The sequence below is a fragment of the Trichechus manatus genome, unplaced genomic scaffold, assembly GCF_000243295.1.
Source record: "Trichechus manatus latirostris isolate Lorelei unplaced genomic scaffold, TriManLat1.0 scaffold00087, whole genome shotgun sequence".
In the NCBI taxonomy this organism is placed as follows: Eukaryota; Metazoa; Chordata; class Mammalia; order Sirenia; family Trichechidae; genus Trichechus; species Trichechus manatus.
The window spans coordinates 733,712-758,947 of record NW_004444023.1 but is presented as its reverse complement, the minus strand read 5'-3'; the positions used below and the strand labels follow the sequence as shown (position 1 = coordinate 758,947).

General features: G+C 55.6%; 2 protein-coding genes across 2 annotated transcripts in view; both read left to right on the top strand.

Moving 5' to 3' along the window:
- SYMPK (symplekin scaffold protein) overlaps nucleotides 1-11,998 on the top strand; it is a 35,306-nt gene extending 23,308 nt beyond the window's left edge. Inside the window, exons 15-26 of the mRNA XM_004381590.2 lie at nucleotides 44-157; nucleotides 1,216-1,363; nucleotides 2,242-2,402; nucleotides 3,609-3,717; nucleotides 4,065-4,165; nucleotides 5,029-5,119; nucleotides 6,189-6,290; nucleotides 9,571-9,758; nucleotides 10,558-10,734; nucleotides 10,875-10,970; nucleotides 11,356-11,700; nucleotides 11,861-11,998. Coding sequence (XP_004381647.1) covers nucleotides 44-157; nucleotides 1,216-1,363; nucleotides 2,242-2,402; nucleotides 3,609-3,717; nucleotides 4,065-4,165; nucleotides 5,029-5,119; nucleotides 6,189-6,290; nucleotides 9,571-9,758; nucleotides 10,558-10,734; nucleotides 10,875-10,970; nucleotides 11,356-11,700; nucleotides 11,861-11,998 — 1,770 coding nt within the window. The remainder of the gene's footprint in view (nucleotides 1-43; nucleotides 158-1,215; nucleotides 1,364-2,241; nucleotides 2,403-3,608; nucleotides 3,718-4,064; nucleotides 4,166-5,028; nucleotides 5,120-6,188; nucleotides 6,291-9,570; nucleotides 9,759-10,557; nucleotides 10,735-10,874; nucleotides 10,971-11,355; nucleotides 11,701-11,860) is intronic.
- A 330-nt stretch (nucleotides 11,999-12,328) lies between these two features.
- Nucleotides 12,329-25,236, top strand: part of RSPH6A (radial spoke head 6 homolog A) — a 16,199-nt gene continuing 3,291 nt past the window's right edge. The window contains exons 1-5 of the mRNA XM_004381787.1: nucleotides 12,329-12,984; nucleotides 16,015-16,249; nucleotides 20,244-21,008; nucleotides 22,602-22,746; nucleotides 23,662-23,779. Coding sequence (XP_004381844.1) covers nucleotides 12,329-12,984; nucleotides 16,015-16,249; nucleotides 20,244-21,008; nucleotides 22,602-22,746; nucleotides 23,662-23,779 — 1,919 coding nt within the window. The remainder of the gene's footprint in view (nucleotides 12,985-16,014; nucleotides 16,250-20,243; nucleotides 21,009-22,601; nucleotides 22,747-23,661; nucleotides 23,780-25,236) is intronic.

Below are 25,236 nucleotides of genomic sequence, written 5' to 3'. Positions count from 1 at the left end.
TGGGGATGCTTGGCCTGGCTCATGGCCCTTCTCCTTCCTGCAGAGCCGCACCTACCTGGGCATGTCCACTCTTCGAGATCTGATCTTCAAGCGCCCATCCCGCCAGTTCCAGTACCTGCATGTCCTGCTAGACCTCAGCTCCCATGAGAAGGACAAGGTGATCCCCCAGCCTGCCACCACTGTCCAGGCTGGGCTGCAGTCAAGCCAGCCATTTGCCAAATCCTTCCTCCATCCTGAGTGTCCAGCCCAGCCTCTATCACATTCCCCTGAAAGTTTCTTCTGGCAAGAGTTTGGGTTTTTTTTTTCCCCCCAATTTGCAATGGTATGAAGCAGCTGGTATTTGGGCTGCTGTGCTTGCCCATTCCTGTGGTGTACACACACACCCCTCCCCAGGAAGGGCAGCCTGTTCTTGCTCTTGCTCCACCAGTGTGATGAGCTCTTAAGGCCTGGCCCTGGGCTGGGAACTGATGCCTAGCAGACGGCGAGGACACCAGCACATGAACTGCAGGAGCCCTGTGGAGGGGTCTGCCCGTCTGGCTGGGGTATGGGTAGGGGAGGTGGTTCAAGGAAGGCTTCCTGGAGGAGGAGATGTGTGAGCCAGGACCTCTTTAGGCAGAGAGAACAGCATATGGAACAGCACATGCTGGGATTGAGAGGGGAGCTTTGACCTGTCCCTGCTCCAGCCTTCGCCAGACTCTTAGCCTGGCATCCTGTGTCCCTGTGTGGACCCTCATGATGCACCTCCCTGCCCTGTTCCTGGCTCTGTGGTGCTGTGGGGACTCAGCAGTGATCACCACCAGCCGCCACCCTCCCGGCTCCCAGTGGCGATGGCTGTGTGACACAGAATTTAGCCAGCATTGGAGAAGAGGGGGTGGCAGGCAGGCATTCCAGGCAGGGATGTGCTAAGACTTCTGTGCCAAGTCTCAGAGCCAGGGAGCGTGTGCCACTTTTAGGAAGGGAGGAAGCTCAGTCTGATGGGAGTGTAGTGAGCAAGGCAAGGAACAAGAAGAGATGCGCTGAAGAGGTGGACAGGCAGGTTGTGAGGGCATGAGTCGGGCCAGGCTTGCCCTCCCCTGAGCTTCTGGCAGCCATGGGCACAGGCACCTCAGCCTGGCTGGGGCCTTCCTCAGGCTCTGGCTGTTTTCACACTCAAGCTCCAAGCCCAGAAGAGCAGCTACCCCCCTACCCCCGCTCCATCGCACCCTCTCCCCTCAGGTGCGTTCCCAGGCCCTGCTCTTCATCAAGCGCATGTATGAGAAGGAGCAGCTGCGAGAGTACGTGGAGAAATTCGCCCTCAACTACCTGCAGCTCCTGGTCCACCCCAACCCGCCGTCCGTGCTGTTTGGTGCCGACAAGGACACAGGTTTGGCACAGGTTCATCAGATGGTACTGAGCAACTGCCGCGTCCCAGGCTCGGACCTGGGAGCGGAGATGGGTGCTGAGCCCGGTCCAGACCACTAGGAAAGACAGCCAGATGATGAAGGCCGAGTGGGCGGGCCCGGGGTGAGGAACCAGTGGGCTGTGGGAGCCCAGAGGGGGTCCCTGACCTAGCCTGGGGAGGGCATGGAGGGCATGGAAGAGAGGACACGTGAGCCAGGATCTGTTGTGTGAATAGGTGTCCAATTCCTCAGCAAAGCCCTGAGTGCTCCAGAGTCACAGATGGGGGAACCCAGGCTCCAAGAAAATGCACTATTAAATGGGAGGGCCCAGCGCTGGGAGGGGGAAGCACAGGGTTCTGAGAGCACAGGAGACCTGTCCCACAGGGTGAGTGGGTACAAAAAAGAAGTTGGGAAGCTCTATTTTGGGCAAAGGGAACAGCACGTGCAAAGGCTCAGAAGTGCAGGAGCCTTGGGGAGCTGGGTGTGACCAGAGCAAGAGAGCAGCCAGGCAGGGGCTGCCCACCCAGGGCCATGTAGGTGGTACAGGTGAGGAGCCTGGGTGTTACCCTGAGGGTGCAGGGCAGTGAGGGAAGGATTCTGAGCAGAGGGACAGGGTCAGAGTTGACTTTCGGAAGATCTCTGGATTGGAGGTCAGAAAATACAGGAGGCGGGAACTCAGTGTGGAGGCTTCTCACGTCCCTGATGATCACCCTGGGGTGGAATCATCGTGTCCTGGAACAGCTTGTGTCCCAGTTCCAGCCCCCTCCTCTGCCTCCCTCCTCCCCATGAGAACTGGCAGACACTGGGGCTGGAGGGGTTGGGAGGAGCATGGGGGCCAGCCTGACCCCTGCCCCGCCCTCAGAGGTGGCAGCGCCTTGGACCGAGGAGACGGTGAAGCAGTGTCTGTACCTCTACCTGGCCCTCCTGCCTCAGAATCACAAGCTCATCCACGAGCTGGCAGCCGTGTACACGGAGGCCATCGCAGACATCAAGCGGACGGTGCTGAGGGTCATCGAACAGCCGGTGAGGCCCCTGAGCACACCAGGCTCTGCCCCTCCCCAACCCCAGCTCTTTTCCTGCTATCTCCACCTCAGAATGTGCTCAGCAGGAAGGGTGGCCTTCCCTTGGCTGAGTGGCCCTCATGTCCATCAGTTCATGGGAACACAATGGGGTGCCGCCCAGTGGATAAGAGCCTGGAGTTGGCCAGACCTGGGTTCACACCATGAGCCCATCAGTAAACGGGGGGGTGATAATTCAGCACCCCCAGCTTTTGCAAGGATCCAGTGAAGAGGTGCGTGTAAACACAGGTCACTGGTATTTCGGAGCTGGCCCTCCCTGCGAAGCTAATGGGAATCCTTAGCTGCCATCTGAGAAGTCCTTCCTTTCTCGTCTCTGGAGCTGCAGAGACCTTCCCCAACCCGCCCCAGTAAGAAGCAGCTCAGTCACAAACTAGCACCTGGAATTCAGAACATCTGTCCTTCCCATCCGGAGCTGGATTTGAAACCACTTTTTTATATCTTTGCCCAAGACATTTTTATTACAAAAATATTCAAACATAAACACAGGGAGAGAATGCTGTGTTCACCCCCACATACCTGCCACCCAGGTTCAGCAGTGCCCTTGCCTGTAAAGTGGGGCTAGGAGGATCACTGTGAGGACCGAGCAAATGGCTCTCCCCATTCTCAAGGTCGCCGGCCACGGCCTGCAGAGAAGTGAGCTCATGGACCAGGAGCTCCTAGAGGGCAGGGCTGCCGTTTAATGTCTATTGCAGAAAGAAGTGAGCACCTGGTGCTTGGTTCCCACCCTGTGTCTGGTGCTTAAGGCAGGGCAGGCTCCAGAAGCCCTGGTCTGAGCCTGCAGCTGAGCTGGGGTGATGGTGTCAGGAAAGGGGTCGGGCGGGGGTCACTTGATGCCTGGGGAAATGAGAAGACTTCACCAAGGAATTGAGGCACAAGGTCAGGTTAGATATGAAACAGCAGAGAAAGGGAAGAGCTAGACGAGGTCGGGATCAGATGAGATTGGGTGGAAGAGACAAGACACTCCTGGCCTTCATCTCCCCCACCTTCCCCGTATCCCCCAGGTCCTAAACCCTGCCAACAGTTCTTACCCATAGGCCTCGCATTCCCCACATGTCCTACCGCCACCCTGGCCCTCACCCTGAGTGCCCTTATCCTCCTGTTTGTGCACTCCCTGCCCCAGGCCTCCCCTCTCATCCGTCTCTACCTCTAGATCCGAGGAATGGGCATGAACTCGCCAGAGCTGCTCCTGCTGGTGGAGAACTGTCCCAAGGGGGCAGAGACACTGGTCACTCGATGTCTTCACAGCCTCACAGACAAAGGTGCCCCCAGGAAACCGCCCCCCCCCATCCTTTTCCTCCACCTCCTGGCCTTACCCACAATCACCCCTGTCTGGCCTTCCCATGACTTGGGGCTCAGAACTACTGGGTCCCCAGATCAATGGGCCTCTTGTGGGTCTCTCCCCATCCTTTGGCCTCAGTTTCTCCATCTGGAACAGTGTGTTGCTAACTGCATTTGAGAAACCAAGGGCCAAGACACCTTTGAAATTGAGGTGTTGTTCCCCCTACCTCTCCCCCGCCGCCACACACATCCTCCCCCATTCCTCCTCCCTCCTAGTACACACCTCCAGCCCCAACACCTATGCCTCCTGCCTCTCCTTCCCCTGCAGTCCCACCCTCCCCAGAGCTGGTGAAGCGGGTCCGGGACCTGTACCACAAGCGCCTGCCTGATGTCCGCTTCCTCATCCCTGTGCTCAATGGTCTGGAGAAGGTAGGGCACTGGGACGCCCCTCAGCCTGCCCTGGGCAGGGCCAAGGCAGCAGAGCAACGCGCTTCCCGGAGAAGTAGTTGAGCCAGAGGCAGAAAGACAGAAGGTGGGGTCGTATCTAGTCTCTGGTCCGAAATCTTAGAAGCCCCTGACACCCAGGTACCCCAGAATGCTATGAGCTCTGTGACCTCAAGCAAGTCACTTAACCTCCCTGAGCCTCCATTTCCTCATCTGTAAATGAGGAGCTCTGCTGGCATGGTGGTTGACTGCTTGACTGTTAAGCAGAAGGTGGCGATTCAGACCTACCCAGCAGCTCTGTGGACGGAAAACCTGGTGAACTGCTCCTGTAAAAATTACAGCCTAAAAACCCTATGGGCAGCTCTCCTCTGTCATGTGGGGTCATTATGAGTCAGAATCGACTCCGTGGCACGTAACAACGACAAAATGAGGATCACAGTGCCCTCCTCCCCCAGCTTGTCCTGAGCCTGAGGGAAACACATAGGAAGCCCTTCCCCTCAAACATGTTCTTCCCAGACCAGGTCTTATCTCTAATGGCTGTGGGGCCTTGCGTGAGTTTCCACAGCCCCACCTGTAGTCAGAGAGCGTGTGGGGGTGGTAGTTCCCCTGGCCCGTGGGACGTGCTGTGTGGAGGGACTCAGGTGGGGAATAACGTTAATGGGGCAGATCAGGCCCAGTGAACTGGGGTGAAGGGCCAGCCACAAGGGACGGAGTGTGGGAGAGAAAGAAAGCAGTGGAGGGGTTTGATGTGGCCAGATCCTGCCCCTCCACTTCCCAGGGCAAGCGGAGGAGGCAGGTTGTCAGGGAGCGGGTGTATCTGACCTGCCCCCTTGCCCCTCTCCCTGTAGAAAGAGGTGATCCAGGCCCTGCCCAAACTCATCAAACTCAACCCCATCGTGGTGAAAGAGGTCTTCAACCGCCTGCTGGGCACCCAGCACGGTAGGTGACACCCTACTCAGCCGGCACAGTTTTCTTCCTCTTGGCTCCCTGTGCCCAAGCTCCCTCGGGTCTCCCACCACCCCAGCCATGTAGGAGGTGAGGTGGGGGTGCTGGAGGCGCCGGATGCCATCTCTCGGGGCTGCCCCTGGATAGCTGCCTGAACGGCAGCCCTCCTTTGGCGTCTGTGCTGGGGCCTCCCTCCAGCTGAGCCAGTTACTGCTGTTTCCTTTCCAAGTGCCTCCCTGTCCAGGACCCAGCTATCCTCTAGGCGCCCTCAGCCACAGGCTGCACCCCTGCCTTTCTTCAGGTCTTGCCTGAGCCCCTCACACTGTAGGTGAGGCACATTTGGTTTGACATGGAGGCTTTGGGGCAGTCAAAAAAAAGAAAAAGTAAAACACTTAACTTAGAAAAATGGCCAAGTCAGGTGAAATGGAGTAGCTGGAGCCAGGGTGGGAGTGAGGCTAGCTGGAGCTCCATATGTAACCTGCTGATTTGAAAAAAAGAAAGAAGAAATGGACAAGTGTCTGGGAACATAAAATGGCAACAGCCAAGTGCCGTCTCCTCTAGCTTCCTTCCCTGCAGGGTCCACTCTGCCAGGGCCCCTGGGCTATGGAAGGTTCCAGGCACTGGTTTGCAAGTCCACTGCCTGGCCCCATCCTGTCCTGTCCAGTAAATGTCCACAAGCGTGTATGTGCTGTGTGGTCAGTTCTGGGGACCCAGCAGTGGGCCTGCCGTCCTAGCCCTGCCCTCATGGGTGCACAGCCCAGTAGGGGAGAGACAGAAATGACTTTAACCTGCTTAGTGTTGCTTTTAGGAAGGTGGGAACCCAGTGTGGGCAAGGAGGAGAGCGGAATGAAGGCCTTAAGCTGCCTGGGGAAGGCCTCTCCTGCTTCCTCTTCTTGTGCTCTCAGTCTTTCTTCCCCAACTCCAGCCTTTTGTCCCCAAACCCTCTCTAAAGTAGACGGAGCCTCGTTTTCATTCACTGCCCCCAATCTGGGGAGCTCAGACCCATCTCTTCACCTCGACTTCCATGCTGTCTCCTCCCACACCCCCATCCCACCTGCTGCAGGTGAAGGGAATTCAGCCCTGTCCCCCTTGAACCCTGGAGAGCTTCTGATTGCATTGCACAACATCGACACAGTGAAGTGCGACATGAAATCTATCATCAAAGGTGAGGCACTGTCCCACCCGCAAGCACCCACATGCCTCCCTCGCTGGGACCTGCCAGGTTGGAGATTGTGCCTCCCACAGTCCCACCTCAGAGTTCCAGAGAGCCCTCATTCCTGTCCTTCCCTCCACGTTCCTTTCTCTCCTTCCCCCATCTAAGGAACCGATGCCCTACTATGCTGTGGCACAGAGTAGCCCAGGAGAAATCTGGGGCCTGCCCTCCTTCCCTAGCCCTAGCCCAAGCAACAGGGGAGCAGACTTATAGCTGAGCAGGCTTAGAGGCCCAGCTGGCAAGCAGATTTATTCAGGACTTGAACCCCGAGAGCTGTGCACCCGGGCGCTTCTGGACCGAGAATAGAGTCCAAGTCCACCCTGGGCCCCAAGGCGGGGGAGCAGGCTTCTGTGGGGGGGCGGGCAGCTCTGGCTGGCTTGTGACCATCTGCAGTATCACAGTAGCACCGTTCACCAAGAGCTTATTCTCAGCCACCATCTCCCCAAGTGCCTTGCAGGCCTGCTCCTGCTGAACCCTCACCACACACTGTCTGGTAAGTATGATGACAAGGAAACAGAGGCTCCAGAGAGGTTAAGTAACTTGCTCAGGGTCACACAGCAGCTAAGTGGTATAGTGGAAAAATACAGAGACTCTGAAGTCAAATGGACCTGAGTTGGAATCTCAGCTCTCCCTGTTCCACCCACATGAAGCGCCTGGGGTCTCAGGACCACCACCCCTGAGAAGGCCTCTCTTCCTCAGCTCCCCCGCGCTCCCCTCACTCCCTCTCCCCAGGGCCAGCCTTGCCCAAGGAGGTAGAGGCCCTTTCTACTCAGAAGCAAACTTTTCTTTGACTCTTCCTCACTTTGAAGAGAAGAATGGGGAAGGAGAGTCCCCTATGTGGTTACTTAGTTTCATATTAGCTTGAAGTGGCTTCTTCAGCTACGTGTTGGTTAGCCTTCCTCAGCAAGTCCTTTCAGAAACTGGGTAAAGGTGAAGAGAGAGACTGGGAGAGGTTCGAGTCCACATTCAGGCTGAGGAGGAGAGATAGTGAGCGAAGGGGCAGTAGGGTGAGATTTGGGAAGGTGAAAGGTGCTAGTCCTGGAGTAGTGTGGTCTGTTAGGCGCCCAGAGCAAAGTTAGGGGCCCACTCCCAAGGACAGTATGCTCAGACGGTGTGCAATTTAAGGGAGTTCATGGACACCCTGCCCAGGCCCCCATGGTACATGGAGGAGGCAAGGCCCAGGGATAGAGAGGGCCTTGCTATGGGTCACACAGGCCCTGGAGGTGTCAGCAAGTCCTGCCCTTATAGCCCCATCCTTCTCTCACAAGGTGCCCTTAGCTCAGCCTTTGCCTCCCTGGGCCCACAGACAGGCTCCATCCCTACTAAATTCTCAGCAGCCCTCCAGCCGGTGTCGCCACCTGCGGTTTGTCCCCCCACCCAGCCCAGCCTGTTCTGTACATTTTTCTCCTGCTCAAGTACCATGGCAAGTGTTGCTTGCACCAGGAACCCCTCTCGACTCTTAAGTTCCAGGGCAACAAAAGCCCAGTGTTTTTGTGCAGTGCTTGAGTCGCCGGTGCCTGATAGTGTATACGCAGGCGGTTCTGGCACTCACACCCTCCAGAGGCCCCCCCGTCTCTGGTGAGTGCTTCTATAACTGGACCTGCCTCAGTGCCAGGCTCATCAACTAAGGAAACTGCCCCTCTGCTCAGCCCTCTGCCTACCCTGACCCCCTGGGGCTCACAGTCCAGCCGAGGGAGACAGACCTGTCTTCAGACAGTGACAACCCAGAGTGGGTGGGGCTGGGCCAGGGGAGCCTAGAGGGGGCGCCAGACCCAGCCTGGGTGTGAGGCATCCGGGAGGACTTCCTTGAGGAGGGGGCACCTGAGCTGATCCCACTGAGGGATGAGTAAGGGTGAGCTGACAGGGAGAATACAGTCTAGGAGAAAGGAAGAACCTTTACAGAGGCAAGGGATGAACTGACAGCCCAGGTTCTGGAACTGCGGGGTTGAACCAGCTGAATCTCAGGGCTTGGGGCAGGAGCCTGATCTAGAGGTGAAGTTAGCCTGCAGCCAGTGGAAAACCATGGCCGGCTGCCCACACAGGCCTCAGGCCACAGCAGGGTGGGGGTGGGGGTTGGACTTGATCTCTGGAGGGCCAGGTGTGGAGGGTGGTTTAGAGGACTGTGGGGGGGGCCCGGGAGGGAGCTGACAGGCGGTAGATTCTGGAAGCATGAGGTGGCAAAGCAGGCAGGACCCAGTGACCCCCTGTGAGGAGGAGAAGGAAGTGCTTCCTGGCTTTCTGGCAGGTTCTCTCTGGCACAGCCCTCACCATCTGCACTCTCTCTCTCCTCTGCCCCTTTAGCCTAGACCCGCAGCCTCCTCCCTGCCTGTCTCCCTGTAATGCTTCTCCCCTCTGATCCCCCCCATTCCTTATAGGCACTCCCACCCACCCCGCTCCCCATTAGCCTGTCAAGGATTAGGGGCCTCTCTTCTGGCTCAATAAAGACTTCCTGGCCAACACACTCACATGGCAAGTCGTGTTTGGGGAACAGTGGGTCCCAAGGCAGTTCCTGGGGTCTCCCCATTAGCACAACAGATCAGGGCACCACTCCCCACTCCTGAGGGGACAGACCCCAAGGCCTGCCCTGGTCTGCCTGCTTTCTTGGTTGCCGTGTGGTACCAGCCCTCCTTGGGCCCTTCCCGTCCTGGCCCTGGGTGTGGAGCTGGAGTGCTCATCCTAGGCCCAGGCCTCGTCCTCTTGCCCCTTTCTTCCTTACGAGTCCAGTGACTGTCCCTGCATCCCCCACATAACCCTAGGCCAGGTGTCCTCCCCATCATCCTGGCAGAGCGCAAGCCTTCCTCCCTGGTCAGGGTTGGGGAGTGGCAGTTCCTTGACCAGCCTGATGATGGTGGCAAGACATCTCTGTCCCCTGTGGTGGAGCTTAAGGAAGTCAGCAGCTGCCTGCCTTCTTGGGAGCGGGGGAGGGTAGGGCTGTGCCACCCTTGTCAAGCCAGAATGAGTCTCCAGGGGTTGGCAGTGTCTCCCCCCGCCAGGCTTTGGGAGGGCTGTCCCCCAAAGAGAAAGTGTCAAGGTCTCCCCACTCCACCGAGCGTGGGGCTTTCCAAGGGCTAGGCTAGTGTCCCCTCAAAAAGGGGCCTATGCTGGGTGGGGGCATCTTCCTATCTGGCCGGGAGCTTCAGCAGGTCAGGGCTGGGGCTCTCGAAGGGCGTGGGCTCCCACCTCGCAGGGCAGCTGGGCAGGGAGGACAGGCCTGCTCTCCGCCTCCTCACAGCCACCAACCTGTGTTTCGCTGAGCGGAACGTGTATACGTCGGAGGTGCTGGCCGTGGTGATGCAGCAGCTGATGGAGCAGAGCCCCCTGCCCATGCTGCTCATGAGGACCGTCATCCAGTCCCTGACCATGTACCCCCGCCTGGGGGGCTTCGTCATGAACATCCTGTCCCGGCTCATCATGAAGCAGGTAACCACCCATCCCCATCTCGGCATTTCCAGCCTCTGTGTTCCTCCAGTCCCCACTCCAGAGGGAGCCCAGATGAGGAGGCTCTACGGGACTGCCCAGCCCCTCAGCCCCGCCTCCTGCCAAGACAGGGCAGGACCCAGGGGTCTGGGGTTCCGACAGCTACAGGATGGAGACATGAGTGCAGGTATAGGGCTGAGAGAGGTGCTAGACTCCAGGGACAGGCACCCAGGAAAGGCATAGCCACCTCCCTGCACTGTGCATCTGGCCAGGATATGTGTGCCAATACTCTGGAAGATGGCCCAGTTGTCAAGAGAAGCTAAAAGCCTGGGTTTCCAGAAAATACCTCAGTGCAACAGAACGCAAACCCCAGTCTGGATTTGGCTCACAGGCGGCCACTGTGCAACATCTGGCACCGAGGTTACAAAGGAACGAACAAGCCTGGGCTCAGGTCTAATTCCACCCCTTTAACACCCGTGTGACCCCAGACGAGTCCCCACCCCTCCCTGGGCCTCGTCTGTGTGACAGGGCCATCTCGGCCTCCCAGCGCTGCATCCTCACAAAGCACGAGAGTGCAGCGAGAGGGCCGCTCAGCACTCCTGCCCTTTCCCAAATCGCCCTCGCTCCAGCGCCTGGATGCCCTCCACCAGGAGGCGGGGCCGTGGAGCCCGAAGAGTCTATGATCTCTGTGATCCTGGAGATTTGGGCACCTCGGGGCCCCATCCTGGCATGGTCTCTCGCCCAGTTTTGGGGCTGGGTGGCCGCCTGCCTGCCTCACAGTCACTCCCTACTATCCATCCAGGTGTGGAAGTACCCCAAGGTGTGGGAGGGCTTCATCAAGTGCTGCCAGCGCACCAAGCCCCAGAGCTTCCAGGTCATCCTGCAGCTGCCACCCCAGCAGCTAGACGCCGTCTTTGACAAGTGCCCCGAGCTCCGCGAGCCCCTGCTGGCCCACGTCCGCTCCTTCACGCCCCACCAGGTACCCCAGGGGTCTGAGGGACTGGCTGGGGAGGCCAGAGGGGAGCCCCGCACTGCCACAGGTCCTGGGCTCTGGGGTGCGCAAGGGGTCTCCTGCCAGAGCTCCCCACGATGCCCCTTCCTGCTCTTCACCTGCTCTAGCAAGCACACATCCCCAACTCCATCATGGCCATCCTGGAGGCCAGCGGCAAGCAGGAGCCGGAGGCCAAGGAGGCACCCGCAGGGCCCCTGGAAGAGGTGAGGGTCCTGCAGTCCCTCCCTCCCACCATGCCCTCCCCACCCCAGGAGGCTGCTCCTGCTCAGGGGGGTGGGCTGGGAGGACAGTTGCTCCGCATTCCCTGTGGCCACAGCGAAGGCCACAGCGAGAAGCTGTCGCCGTCCAGCCCCCCACCCTGCTCCCTACCTCCGCCCTGCCCCTCACCCTGCTCCCTACCTCTGCACTGCCCCTCACCCTGCTCCCTACCTCCGCCCTGGCCCCCACCCTACTCCCTACTTCGGTATGTGCTCCGCTCTCCCACCGTCCCATCTAGTCTCTTCTTTCCCGCCTACCATCCTCTGAGAGCAGCCGGGTCCTCCCAGCCCCACCCCATCTGCGACTCTGTGTGCCCTTCCCCACGCCCAGGACGACCTGGAGCCCCTGGCCCTGGCGCCGGCGCCGGCCCCGGCCCCCCGGCCCCCTCAGGACCTCATCGGCCTGCGGCTGGCCCAAGAGAAGGCCCTAAAGCGGCAGCTGGAGGAGGAACAGAAGCTGAAGCCCGGAGGAGTGGGGGTCTCCTCCTCCACTTCCTCCTCCTCGGCTTCCTCTTCCTCGGCGTGGCCGGGCCCGCCCCCACCTGAGGAAGCCATGGATTTCCGGGAGGAGGGGTCCGAGTGTGAGACCCCCGCCATCTTCATCAGCAAGGACGACGACTCAGGGCTGACTGAGGCTGCGCTCCTGGACTCGAGTCTTGAAGGGCCCCTACCCAAGGTAGAGACGGTTGCCTCAGAGCGGCAAAGGAAGACACAAGCCAGGGCCCCGGGGTGATGTGTGTGTGTCCTGTTCCCAAGCTGGGAGGAGGGTACAGCCGGAGGGTAACCTGAGAGGTGGGACTACCCTATCACTGACGGCCCCCTTTCCTTGTCACCAGGAGGCAGCAGCGGGCGGGCTGACCGCAAAGGAGGAGCGGAGCCCCCAGGCCCTCGCCCCTGCCGGAGAAGACGCCGCGAAGACCCCCAGCCCAGTCGGCGAGGAAGCCGGGGAGCCCGAGACCAAGGGGAACAGTTGACGGGAGTTGGGAGGGGCGCGGGCGGGGCAGGGTTTTGCCCTTCAAACAATAAAAAATTTGCTTGTCTGTGGCGGAGGTGCCGTCTCTCTCTGTTTAATACCCTGTCTGCCATGGGGCGGCGCAGCGCGCCCAGGAGCCCGCGGCCAAACTCCACGTGCGTGGCGCTGCGCCTGCGCGGAAGCTCTCCCCTGGTAACGGCCCGCCTCTTCCCTCATCCTTAGAAACCGGCGAAGGTAGCTTAGCTGCTGCCAGGCGTGTGTAGGCGGGCGAGTCTCCTGGCCTGCCTATCTGCAAGCCTTTCTTCCAGAAGTTTGCTCCCCTCTTTGAGCCATGTGGGACCCACCGCCCGACCCTGACCACCCTTCCCAGCAGCCCACGAGCCGGAGGAGTTCCCAGGGCTCGGATCGGCGGCCCAGCTGGGACTCTTCTCAACTCCAGCCCTCAGTCCCAGAGGAACAGCCGCTGATGCCGCTTGGCCCCCAGATGCTGCCACAGCAGCAGGCTAGTCAGGAACTCTGGGCGAACCATCCCAACCTGTCCCAGATGTCCGAAGCTTTCCAGGCTCCAGAAGCCCGGATGGGTAGTGTGGAGTACCCGATCCGGGGTGCGGGCTACTCCCAGGAGTTCCAGCCCTATTCTTACATAGATGAAAACAGGGGCCAGGGCCTCGAGCACAGGGCCAGTCTGCTGCTGCAGGAGGTGGACCAGGCCCATGGCAACCTCCTCCAGCACCTGGAGTCAGCATACCAGGACCCCCGGTCTGAACTCTTAGGCCAGTTCAACCCCTACCAAAGAGAGGACCTGCAGCTTGAGGACACCCAGCACCAGCCCTACGTGAGGAATGACCCTGACATCCACTACTTGCCCTCCGAGCTGGCCTTCGGGACCTATGGTATGGAGGTGCCGGAACCCGAGCCCCGGGAGCTGGCTGTGCAGAACGCCAAGGCCTACTTGCTGCAGACCAGCGTCAAATGTGACCTCAGCCTGTGAGAATGGCGGGGAGGGGGCAGGACCTAGGCAGGGAGGAACCCCCAGCCGCGGCTCTGGGGTGTCAACAGATCACCCCCTGTAGAGAACCAGCAACTGCTCTGCGGGCATCTTAGACTAGGAGTCAGGGAATAAATGCAAACCATAGTTAGCATTTACTTACCAAGCATGGTGCCAAGCACTTCACACACCAACAGCTATTTCTCATAACACTGACATTAGCACATCTACTGTCCCTATTTTACAGAGGAGGAAACTGAGACAAAGAGGTTAGGTCGCTTATCCAAGATCACACAGCTAAGATGTGGCAGAACTGGGATTCCAGTACTAGTGATCTGGCTCTTGAGGCCCTGTTCTTATCCACTAAACTTCCCTGCCTGAAGAAGGAACTTGCCAAGGCTACTTAGCTGCAGTCACAATACATCTCTCAGCCCCCATTACACCCTCATGAAGCTCACCATTTAGTGGAGAGAATGAACAATAAACGTAATAAATGACAAGGACTAAGGTGAAAAGGCAGGGTGAGGGGGATTGGGAGTGTATGTTAAATAGGTTGAGGTCAGAGAAGGCCTCTCTGAGGAGGTGACATCTGATCAGAGACCTAAAGGAGGTGACAGCATCCTGTAGGTATCTGGTGGAAGGGTAGTCCAGGTGTAAGGCACAGCAAGTGCAAAGGCCCTGATGCTCAGTGTGTTTGAGGAACAGTGAGGAGGCTAGCGTGGCTGGAACTGAGGAGGCAAGGGGGAGAAGTGGGAGGAGATGAGGTTGTAGAAGTAACAGGTCTTGGAAAGCACCCCATCTCTCCCCTGCTCAAAACTTTCCATGGCTCCCCAGTGCCCTCAGGAGGAAGTGCAGGCTCCTCACCACAGCCTTCAAGGCCCCTGCCCATCTCCAAATTTCCTCTAGTCAGTACCTCCTTCTACCTCAGACCCTAGAGTCCGGTCAGAAATAACCTCTTACTGTTCCCCAACAGATCCCAACCCTCGGGAGCTTCAAGTCCCCTTCCTGAAAAGCCTTGGCCAAAGTTGTCCCTGGCTCACCTCTTCTTACCCTTCCCAACTTCAATGCTGGCCCTCCACCACACCCAAGACTGCTGACAAAGGGTTTTCACACAGGAGAGAGTTACATATACATGCGTTGCAATTACACCAACCTGGTTTCAAATCCTGGCTGTGCCACTACTGTGTGACCTGGTGACTTGCAGAGTGGGGATCGTAAGTGTTCCTTGGGTGTATGGCTGTGGTTAGGATTCAGCATTGCTCTCAAGTGCCCAGCACGGTGCCTGGCTCAGTGGATGGATGCCATCGCAATACTATTTTCACTCCAGCCTCCTCGTCTCCCAAACCCCTGACACCCTACTCCAGCCACACTGGTCTCTTCAATGTTCCTCCACCATGCTAGGCACATGCCCATCTCAAGACCTTTGCACGTCCCCAATCATGCCATCTGCAAACCATGACAGTTTTGTTCCTTCCTTTCTAGTTGTGATACTTTTTTTTTTTCTTTTTCATGTCATATTGCACTGCAGTACGGTGTTAAATAGAACTGGCGAATGTGGGCATCTTTGTTCCCAATTTCACAGGGGAAAATAGTCTTTCACCATGTTTGACTTGTGCTGTAGATTACTTGTAGGTACCTTTATGAGATTACAAAAATCACCTATTATTGCTACCTTGCTACAAATTGTTTTTAATCATGAATGGGTGTAGAATGCTATCAAACAATTTCTCTGCATCTACTGAGGTGATCTTACATATCTCCTTTAACATATTAATGTGCTGCATCACATTTTTCTATTTTTCTATTGTCAGTCCAGTCCTACATTTCTGGTATCAGTCCAACTTAATCTTGATGTTTTATCCTTCTTATAAATTGATGGATACAATTTGCTAATATTTTGCTTAAGGCTTCTGCATCTAGATTCTTAAATGAGATCAGCATGGAATTTTCCTTTCTCCTAGTTTCCTTGAGTCTTGGTATCAAGATCATGTTAGACTCATAAAATGTCTCAGGACCTACGCACCTTCTGTTCCCCGTGCCTGAAGTACTCTTCCCCTGCCCCCCCCCCACCCCATAGCTGCATGGTTGGGCCCTCACTTCATTCAGATCTCCGCTTGAATGTCCCTTGGTGAAGCCTTCCCTGGCCTTCCTATTTAAAATTACAAACTATCTCCTGTCCCGGGGGCGGATTAACCAGTAAACAAGGTATGCATCGACTTAATTGTAGCTCACTTCATTGTAGTGTACTTACTAATCTGTAGCGCACAATTTCACATGGGTTTCACCACGTCAACGATGCAAAAAACAGGTGAAATTGTGCAGTACAGAGTAGTAAGTAAGCACAAGGAAGCCCGTGCATACCTTGCTTATTGGGTAATCCGTCCGTCTTCTGCCTGTCCCTGAAACTCCCTGTCCCCATTCCCGACTTTATTGGTCTCCATAGCAATTACAGGAGTCCCTGCGTGGCACAAATGGTTAAGCGCTCAACTACTAGCCAAAAGGTTGGCGGTTTGAACCCACCCAGAGGTTCATCGGAAGACGGGCCTGGTGATCTGTTTCTGAAGGGTCACAACCTTGAAAACCCTATGCGGAATCTACAGCACTGCCACTAACAACAACGATAGCAATGACCCCTCCCTCCACATTGTTCTAACGTGCATTTTACCCCCAAAGGTAGCCCATGTGACAGAGCAGAACTGCCCCATAGCGTTTTCTAGGCTGTAATCTTTACAGGAACAGATCACCAGGTCTTTCTCCCACGGAGCCCCTGGGTGGGTTTGAACCACCAATCTTTTGGTTAGCAGCCAAACTCTTAACCATTTCACCACCAGAACTCCTTCCCTGACGTAGGATATTTTGCATATTTGATGAACGTCCATCTCCCCCATCAGAATGCCAGCTCCACCAGGGCAAGGACTTTCTTCCCAACTGTGTCCCCAGCGACAGGCACAGGGCCAGACACACAGCAGTGAGCCCACTGAATGAGTGATGTCTTCCTCCCTCCCCCCTCCCTCCCCTACCTGAGGCAGGTACGAGCACCTGGTGAACCTGCTGACTAAGCTCTTGAACCAGAGGCCTGAGGACCCCCTGTCCATCCTCGAGTCATTGAACCGCACCACGCAGCGGGAGTGGTTCCACCCGAAGCTGGACACCATGCGAGACGACCCCGAGATGCAGCTCACCTACGAGATGGCTGAGAAGCAGAAGGCGCTATTCATCCGGAGCGGTGGTGGTGAGGGCGAACAGGAGATGGAAGAGGAGGTGGTGAGTGAGCCAGTGGGGAGGGGCCCGGGATGGGCGCTGCCCCAGGTTTAAAGCACAGGCTGTGCTGAGGTCTAGGGGTGAGGGAGAGCAGAAACGGAAACGATTTCAGTCTGGTGTGTGTACCCCGACGGAGGGAGGCGGGGCCGGGCCACGGAGGCCTTGAACGCTAGGCTAAGGGTTTGTGCTGTGTTTCCTAAGGGCACTGGGCGCCATGGGAGGGTTTCCGGCAGAGGAAAGAGGGGGTCAGCTCCGCTTTTTAGAAAGCTGATTCCAGGGGCCACTTGGAGGTGGAGGCTTCTCTCTCCCGTCATCTGTTACCCCTTCTCCCAGAAAAAACTGTCTTTAACCTCTTTTCTGTGAAACCACTGCCTCCTGGGGTCTCGCAACACTGAATCATTTGCTCCCTCTCCCCGGCCTCAGTTTCCCCATTTGTCAATTGAGGCTTGCTGAGAAGTCTTCCACCCCATAGCCCATTAACATTCTACCCTCCTCAATATATAGTTCCATGAGTCTTTGTTTCCAGCATGGAGTGAATGCTTCAAATTTGGCGAAGTGTTCTTTCACCCTTCGTTCAACAAATTTTTTATTGAGGACTCTGTTTATAACAATAATACTGACACCTCCTAGGCCCTCTGCATTGTCTAGTTTCACCCCTAAAACAACCCTGTGAGGCAAGGACTATTGACTTACTATGCCCATGTTATGGGGGAAGGAACGCAGGCTCAGAGGGCACAAAGCTAGGAAACCGGGAGACAGGCTTAGGGCGCCAGGATCGTGACCATGAACTCCAAGGCCAGTGTTAGAACCTTTACCCTATATGTGGATGTTCTTGGTCGGTGCTTGCTTCTGTGATTCTGAGACTGGAGGATTCTGGCGACCATGGGGAGGGGGATCGGCGGGGAACGCGTGAAGAACCTGATCAATGAAACGACCCCTTTGGGTGAACAAAGAGTGAGTGAGAACCTAAGTCTTAGGCAGGAAGGACACCTTTTTTTTTTGAAGGTTTACAGAACGAACTAGTTTCTCATTAGACAGTAACATACTGTTTTATGACAGTGGTTAACAACCCCACGACATGTCAACACTCTCGCTTCTCGACCTTGGGTTCCCTATTACCAGCTTTCCTGTCCCCTCCTGCCTTCTAGTCCTTGTCCTTGGGCTGTTGTGCCCCTTTCGTCTGGTTTTGTTTTATGGGCCTGTCTAATCTTTGGCTGAAGGGTGAACCTCGGGAGTGACTTCATTACTGAGCTAAAAGGGTGTCTGGGGGCCATACTCCCGGGGTTTCTCCAGTCTCTCTCAGGCCAGTAAGTCTCGTCTTTTTTTGTGAGTTAGAATTTTGTTCTACATTTTTCTCTAGCTCTGTCCGAGACCCTCTGTTGTGATCCCTGTTACAGCAGTCAGTGGTGGTAGCCAGGCACCATCTAGTTGTACTGGACTCAGGCTGGTGGGGGCCATGGTAGTTGTGGTCCATTAATCCTTTGGACTAATCTTTCCTTTGTATCTTGTTTTCTTCATTCTCCCTTGCTCCCGAAGGGGTAAGACCACTGGAGTACTTAGATGGCCGCTCACAGGCTTTTAAGACCCCAGACGCTACTCACCAAGGTAGAATGTAGATCATTTCCTTTGGAAACTGTTATGCCAATTGAACTAGATGTTCCATGAGACCATGGAGGAAGGACAACTTTTACCTGAGAATATGGTTTTAAATTTCAGACCACCATTCTCTCCCTATGAGGCCGTACCATCTCAGAACTGCATCTATCACCTCTTCTCTCTCCATTGTCTCCATCTAACGCAAGTCCCTGAGGGCCCTGCCTCCTTAGAACGCTTTTTCCCCAAAGGCCCCCCCTTAGGACGCCGTCCCCTAAAGGCCCTGCCCCCTTAGAAAGCGTCTCCCCCAAAGGCCTCACCTCCTAAGAACACTATGCCCCCAAAGACTCGCCCCCTTAGAACACCATCGTCTTAAAGGGGGTGGGCGAGGGGGGACAAACTCGTTGTGGTGGCATTGATTCCAACTCAGCGACCCTATAGGACAGAGTAGAACTGCCCCATAGGGTTTCCAAAGAGCAGCTGGTGGATTCCAACTGCCGACCTTTTGGTTAGCAGCCGAGCTCTTAACCACTGTGCCACCAAAACCGAAAACCCAAAGCCATTGCCATGTAGTCGATTGCTACTCATAACAACCCTATAGGACAGAGCAGAAGTGCCCCACAGGGTATCCAAGGAGCGGCTGGTGGATGCGAACTGCCGACCTTTTGGTTAGCAGCCCAGCTCTTAACCACTGCACCACCAGGGCTCCGTCAAAGCTCCGCCTCTTTCAAATTCAATCCCTTGAGAGACTCCGTGCCCTTAGAACACCTTGTCCTTGAAAGCTCCACCCTTGTAGAATAAGGGGCTGGGGTTCTCAATCCGGGGTTGTGAAAGGGCAACATTGTGGGCGTTTGTAGCCTGGGCGTGTTTCTAGGAAGAGATTCATAACCACTCATTCAGCGTTTCGTGTTTATTTTTCTGTCTGGTGTGAGGCAGGGCTTTCATTTTTCTCACTTTATATTTTTTTCCAAATGGCTAGCCACAATCCCAATACCATTTGTGGAATAATCCATCTCCCGCCGCCACTGCTTTGAGAAGCTGCCTCTATCGTTATTTAGAAGGTTTTTTTTTTTTACACATAATGGTAAAGTGGAAGCTGTTTAGAGCCGGCAAGGTGGCTCCCCAGTGAAGAGGCACTGGGGGGGCTGTGCTCTCCCCTCACCCCCATTCCCATCCCCAACCTCCCTCCCTGTCTGTATACCAAACCGAGAGAGCAGTTTTCAGCAACATAGTAGCCTGAGTCTAAATCTCATCTCTGACTAAGCAGTCAGCAGAATCGCTTTTGGTTGCAAGCAACAGAAACCAAAAAACCCAAACCGGTTGACTTCCACTCGATCCCCACTCATGGCAATGCCACGTGTTACAGAGTAGAACTGTTACCGCAATAACGGGGATTGGAGCCTCCTGCCACAATAGCCAATTCTGAGACAGGGGTGAGGTGAGCAAGAGTTTTATTATATATCGATATATAGGAGACAGAGGGGAATAGATTCCCCCAAAAAAACTGTCTCCCCACTGGGGCTTGGCTGAAGGCTTTTATAGGGACAAGATTATGGGTTTTAGAAGTTTGTGTTAGTTCCCCCTTGAGGTGGTCACGTCCCAGATGAGTTAATCTTTTCTCGGGGGTTATCTGGCGACATCCTGGTTTTCTTGTCCCGAGATGGGTGCTTTGTTCGGTTTGTCATTCCTAGATCATTATCACTTGTTTTCCACCTTCCAAGGAGGAACATCGGTTAATCTTAAACCTTTCGTACAGACTGGAACCGGAGGGAAAAAACAAGATCATGAGACAATGTGGCGGTTAGCAATGGGGAGGAAATAATAGTGAGCCAGGCCTGTGCAGCCTCTTCCAGAACAGCTCCATAGGTGTTCTGCAATGTTTACAGAAGCAGATTGCCAGGCCTTTCTTCCATGGTGCCACTGGGTATGTTCAAACTGCCAACCTTTAGGTTAGTAGTCCAGCGAAAGCTGTTTGCACCACCCAGGGACCTGAGTGCTCGGTTAAAATGGCCCAAACAGTTCAGCAAGATGTTTAACTTATCTCACTTAGCCAGGAATCTGGAGATGGGCAGTTCAAAGTTGATGCAGCATATATGTGAGGTCATGAAGCATCCTGGGTCCTTCCTCCCCTTCACTCTTCCTTCTTCATCCTGATGGCTTTTAGTCCTTGAGGTTGTCACTTCATGTTCCAAAAAACGGCTGCTGCAGCACCAGCCATCACGGAATATATTCCCCAGGGACTTCCCCTACATCTCACTAACCAGAACTGGTTCTGGGGCCATCACTAGACCACAGGCAGCTGGGTTCCAGAATGTTTTCACTCTCTTAACTCTATGGAAGAGTCAGGCTAGAGAGCAGGGCTTCAGCCTCCTTCCCCTCTGCCCTCCCACCCCACTTTCAGCAGACAGAGACACCAGTGCCCAACATCATGGAGACGGCCTTCTACTTCGAGCAAGCCGGCATCGGCCTGGGCTCGGACGAGAGTTTCCGCATCTTCCTGGCCCTGAGGCAGCTGGTGGAGCAGCAGCCCATCCTCACCTGCCGCTTCTGGGGCAAGATCCTGGGGCTCAAGCGCAGCTACCTGGTGGCTGAGGTGGAATTCCGGGAGGGCGAGGAGGAAGGCGAGGAGGAGGAGGTGGAGGAAATGATGGAGGGCGCCGACGTCATGGAAGCGCACGGCGAGGAGGAGGGCGAGGAGGACGAGGAGAAGGCAGCCGACATGATCCCCAAGTCCATGTGGAAGCCGCCGCCTGTCATCCCCAGGGAGGAGAGCCGCTCAGGCGCCAACAAATACCTGTATTTCGTGTGCAACGAGCCGGGCCGACCCTGGACGCGGCTGCCCCACGTCACGCCGGCCCAGATCGTGCACGCGCGCAAGATTAAGAAGTTCTTCACCGGCTACCTGGACGCGCCGGTCGTCAGCTACCCGCCCTTCCCGGGCAACGAGGCCAACTACCTGCGCGCCCAGATCGCCCGCATCTCGGCCGCCACGCACATCAGCCCGCTCGGCTTCTACCAGTTTGGCGAGGAGGAGGGCGACGAGGAGGAGGAGGGCGGCGCGGGACGCGATTCGTTCGAGGAGAATCCCGACTTTGAGGGCATCCCGGTGCTGGAGTTGGTCGACTCCATGGCCAACTGGGTGCACCACACACAACACATCCTGCCGCAGGTGAGGACCAGGCGCTTACCCCCCATCCCCGCCGGGGCTGAGGCAGGCGCGGGCTTGCGGGCCTCGGTTTCCCCACCTGCGCAAACCCAAGTGGCTTCCTAATATGATTTCCTAATAGTAATAATGTAGCTTATTCTCGGGAGTCCTTGGGTGGCCCAAAAGATTAAGCACTCAACTACTAGCCGACGGGTTGGCAGTTCGAACCCACCCAGAGGTGCCTCAGAAGAAAGGCCTGGCGATCTGCTTCCGAAAGGGCTCAGCCTTGAAAACTCTGTGGAGCACAGTTCTACTCTGCCCACGTGAGGTGGCCATGAGTATGAGTCTGCTGGAAAGCAACTGACAACATCACGCTTATTCTCTGCTAGGCACTGTGCTAAATACTACTTATTCATTCATTCATTTAACAGGGTTGACAATCCCCTGCCAGAAGCCTTTGGGGCTGGGTGCATTTTTGGAGTTCAGAATTTTTCAGATTTTAAAAAGGTGACAAGGTAGAATTGCCCCATAGGGCTTCCAAGGTTGTAACATTTATGGAAGCAGACTGCCACGTCTTTCTCCCCCAGAGCAGCTGGTAGGTTCAAACCACCAACCTTTCAGTTAGCAGCTGAGCACTTCACCACTGTGCCACCAGGGCTCCTTTACACACTGTATATTATGCAACACCCCAAGCAAGGGGCTGGAGCCACAGCCTACATTCAAGCGTGCTATTATTCCTGCAGCAAAACTTATGAATAACCTCTCGTTTGCTCAGCTCAGGGGTGCTGCCAAATGAATTATGAAGGGGAAAAAAAAAACTTCGTTTTCAAAGCTTTTTGGATTTTGGAATTGTGGATAAGAGATTGTGGACCTATACTTATTGAGTGCCTACTGTGTACCCAGACTCTATTTTATTCATTTGTTCATTCCATGCAACCCCTGCGGGACACTCCTTCATTCATTCAACAAACATTTATTAACTCTACAATGTCTTATGGAGAGGTAGATGCACGTGCCATCCCCAGTTCGTTGTTGACGAAACTGAAGTCGCCTACATGCTAAGCGTTTATGATCATTCATTCATCCATCCATCTATCCATCCATTCATCAACAAACATTTATGGGTTTTCAGTATCTCCTGAAACCCATCAACAATCCAATAAGAGGTATCCATGACACTCCCATTGCACAGATGAGCAAACTGAGATCATATGGGCTGCTGAATGTCAGCTCCACAAGGGCAGGGACTTTGGGGGGGGTCTCTTTTCTCAAGGATGTATCCCAGCATCTAGGGTAGTGCCTGCCTATAGTAGGTGCTCATTAAATATTTGATAAATGAATCCATGAATGAATGGATGCACAAGTGGAGGAAGCCACTTTCCCAAGGTCACATGGGCATCAGGAGGCAGTAGTCCCCCCCTTGTCACTCCAAAAGGGCTTTCAGTCCCCTCTTTCCCTGCTCCCTCCCTGTATGACTAACCTTGTCCCTCCTGCCCACACCTGGACCCCCAAGGACAGGACCAGTGCCCCTAAGTCCTGCTTGGCCCTTGCCTCCCCCCAGGGCACCAGTTGGCCTCTGACCCCGGGGATGCCTCCTGACCTTCTCCCTACCTCCAGGGCCGCTGCACCTGGGTAAACCCTTTGCAGAAGTCGGAGGAAGAGGAGGACCTGGGGGAGGAGGAAGAGAAGGCAGATGAGGGGATAGAGGAGGTGGAACAGGAAGTCGGGCCCCCGCTCCTGACACCGCTCTCGGAAGATGCAGGTAACTGTCCTTCTCACCGCGCACACCACCAGCGGGGGTGCCGACAGCCTGGAGTCAACTATCTGGTCCAACTTGCTGAGCCTCGATTTCCCCACCTGCAGCCAAACCAGGTAGCTCAGGTATAACTCCCTAATAACAAAATCAAATATTTACTTCCTGCTAGGCCCTGTGCAGAAACCTCTGGGGCCTCAGTTGCTTCCTCATCTGTCAAATGGGTATCACAACTGTGCCGCCCTCATGGGGTTTCAGTAACGTGTTCATAGTGTACTGAACAATGCCTGGCACGTGGCAATGGCACAGATGTGGGGTGTGATCTTGTGAGACCCTCATGGGCTTGGGTGGAGGGCCACACGGTCAGGGAGGTCTCCCAGAGGAGGTGGGCCTTGAGATGGATGGTGGATGAATGGACAGGATTTCCTGAGGGTGGGGACATCAGGCACCTGGAGGGAAGTGGAAGAAGCCGGTTTTGAACCCAGAATGTAGTGAGCCCGGTGCCTGCCTGTTCCCTGCCCTATTCCCTGGTCCAAACGGATGGCGGACCTGGGAGTAGAACCACGACTGCCCCCTGCTGGGGGTCGCACTGGGTGCCAGGTACCGTGGCCGATTACACACTATCACCTGGCCTCATGGCCACCCTGCCAGGAAGGTGAGATCAGCCTGCCCATTTCACAGGTGCAACCACTGAGGCTCAAACAGGTGGGATGGCTTCCTGCAGCCTCACAGCAAAGAATGGTCTGCAGCCAGGGTTCAAGCACCTAAGCTGGTGCTGTTAGTGCCTGCAGTTCCCTTCTTGTCCCCGCTGACCCTCCCTCTTTGCCTCCTCCCTTCCTGCTCTCCGCCTCCCTCCAGGGGCCTAGGGGAGGCGGGCCCAGCAGGCTTCATGAGCCCCTGGCCTCGCCACCCCTCTGCCCGCAGAAATCATGCACCTTTCGCCCTGGACGGCCCGCCTGTCCTGCAGCCTCTGCCCGCAGTACTCCTTGGCCATCGTGCGCTCCAATCTCTGGCCCGGGGCTTACGCCTATGCCACTGGCAAGTACGTATCTCCCAGCCCCTCCCAGCAGGGGGCGCGCTGGGCAACTCACCAGAGCAGGCAGGGGTTGGGAGGACCCCTTCAGGAAGCCCCCAGGTTGACACCCGCACCCAAAAAGAAACAAATCAATTGCCTTCTAGTCTATTCCAACTCATAGCGACTCCATACGTTTCAGAATAGAAATGCGCTCCACAGAGTTTTCTCTGTGATGAGAAATCCCAGACTGCGGGTGCCAACCTGTTTGATGAGGAAATGGAGGATCAGAGACGGGAAGGGACTGTCTCGGTCACACAGCACGACAACATTCAAACCTGGGTCTTTGGTTCTCTGGCCCAGGGCTTTTCTGATGCATTGGTCTCAGAGCTGGACAAGATCAGGAGTCCCCTTTGGCGCGACCCTGACAGGGGTGGAGTCTCTTCTCTGAGGGAGCTTACACCTTTCCTGGGCCTCTAGGACAGTTCTAATTTGAGAGTTTTTTTCTCTGTGGGGCAGAATGAAGTCCCTGGGTGGTGCAAACAGTTAATGCACTCAGCTGCTAACCGAAAGTTTGGAGGTTGGGGTCTACCCAGAAGTGCCTCTGAAGAAAAGCCAGGTAATCTACTTCCGAAAAATCAGCGGTTGAAAACCATACGGAGCACAGTTCTTCTCTGACATGCTTGGGGTCACCATGAGTCAGAACAGACTTGATGGCAACTGGCTATTTCTCTATGGAGTGGAAATCTTTCCCACCAGGATCCCCCACCAGTTGCTCCCCAAAGATCCATAGGCCATGGTCACACTGCATCTACACACTCCCCATAGGACCCCCACAGGACCCCTGAACCTCCCTCAGGAGGCACATCCCAGCCCTTCTGCTCTCTCAGCCATCAGATAGTATGGGTGGAACGAGGAGGGCAGGTGCACTTACCAGCTCTCTCCACCAGAGGACAGACTATTTTTCATAGATTTTCCTTTCCCATCTCAATGATGAACCTGTGCTAAGTTTGCTGTTATATGATTCACAGTTGTGGTGGGATTTCATGTAATCTTGATACATTAACCACATTCTTGGCAATTTTTTTTTTTGGAGGCATGCTTGCTTTTGCCAACCCTCTTCTTCTGGCCACACCCTAATTTGCCAACATCCCTCCAAGCTAAAGGTCCAAACTTGGAGCTCTACCTACCTACCTATCCTTCCATCCTCCATCCAACCATCCATCTACCCACCCACCTATCTATCCTCCACTTCCCCACCTATCCATCCACCCACCCATCTATCCTCCACTTACCCACCTATCCATCCACCCACCCTACCCATTGATCCATCCTCCATCCAACCATCCATCTACCCACCTACCACCTATCCTTCACCATCTACCTATCCATCCACCCATTCCACTATCCATGTGTCCTCCATCCAACCATCCGTCTACCCACCCACCACCTATTCTTCACCATCTACCTATCCACCCACCCATTCC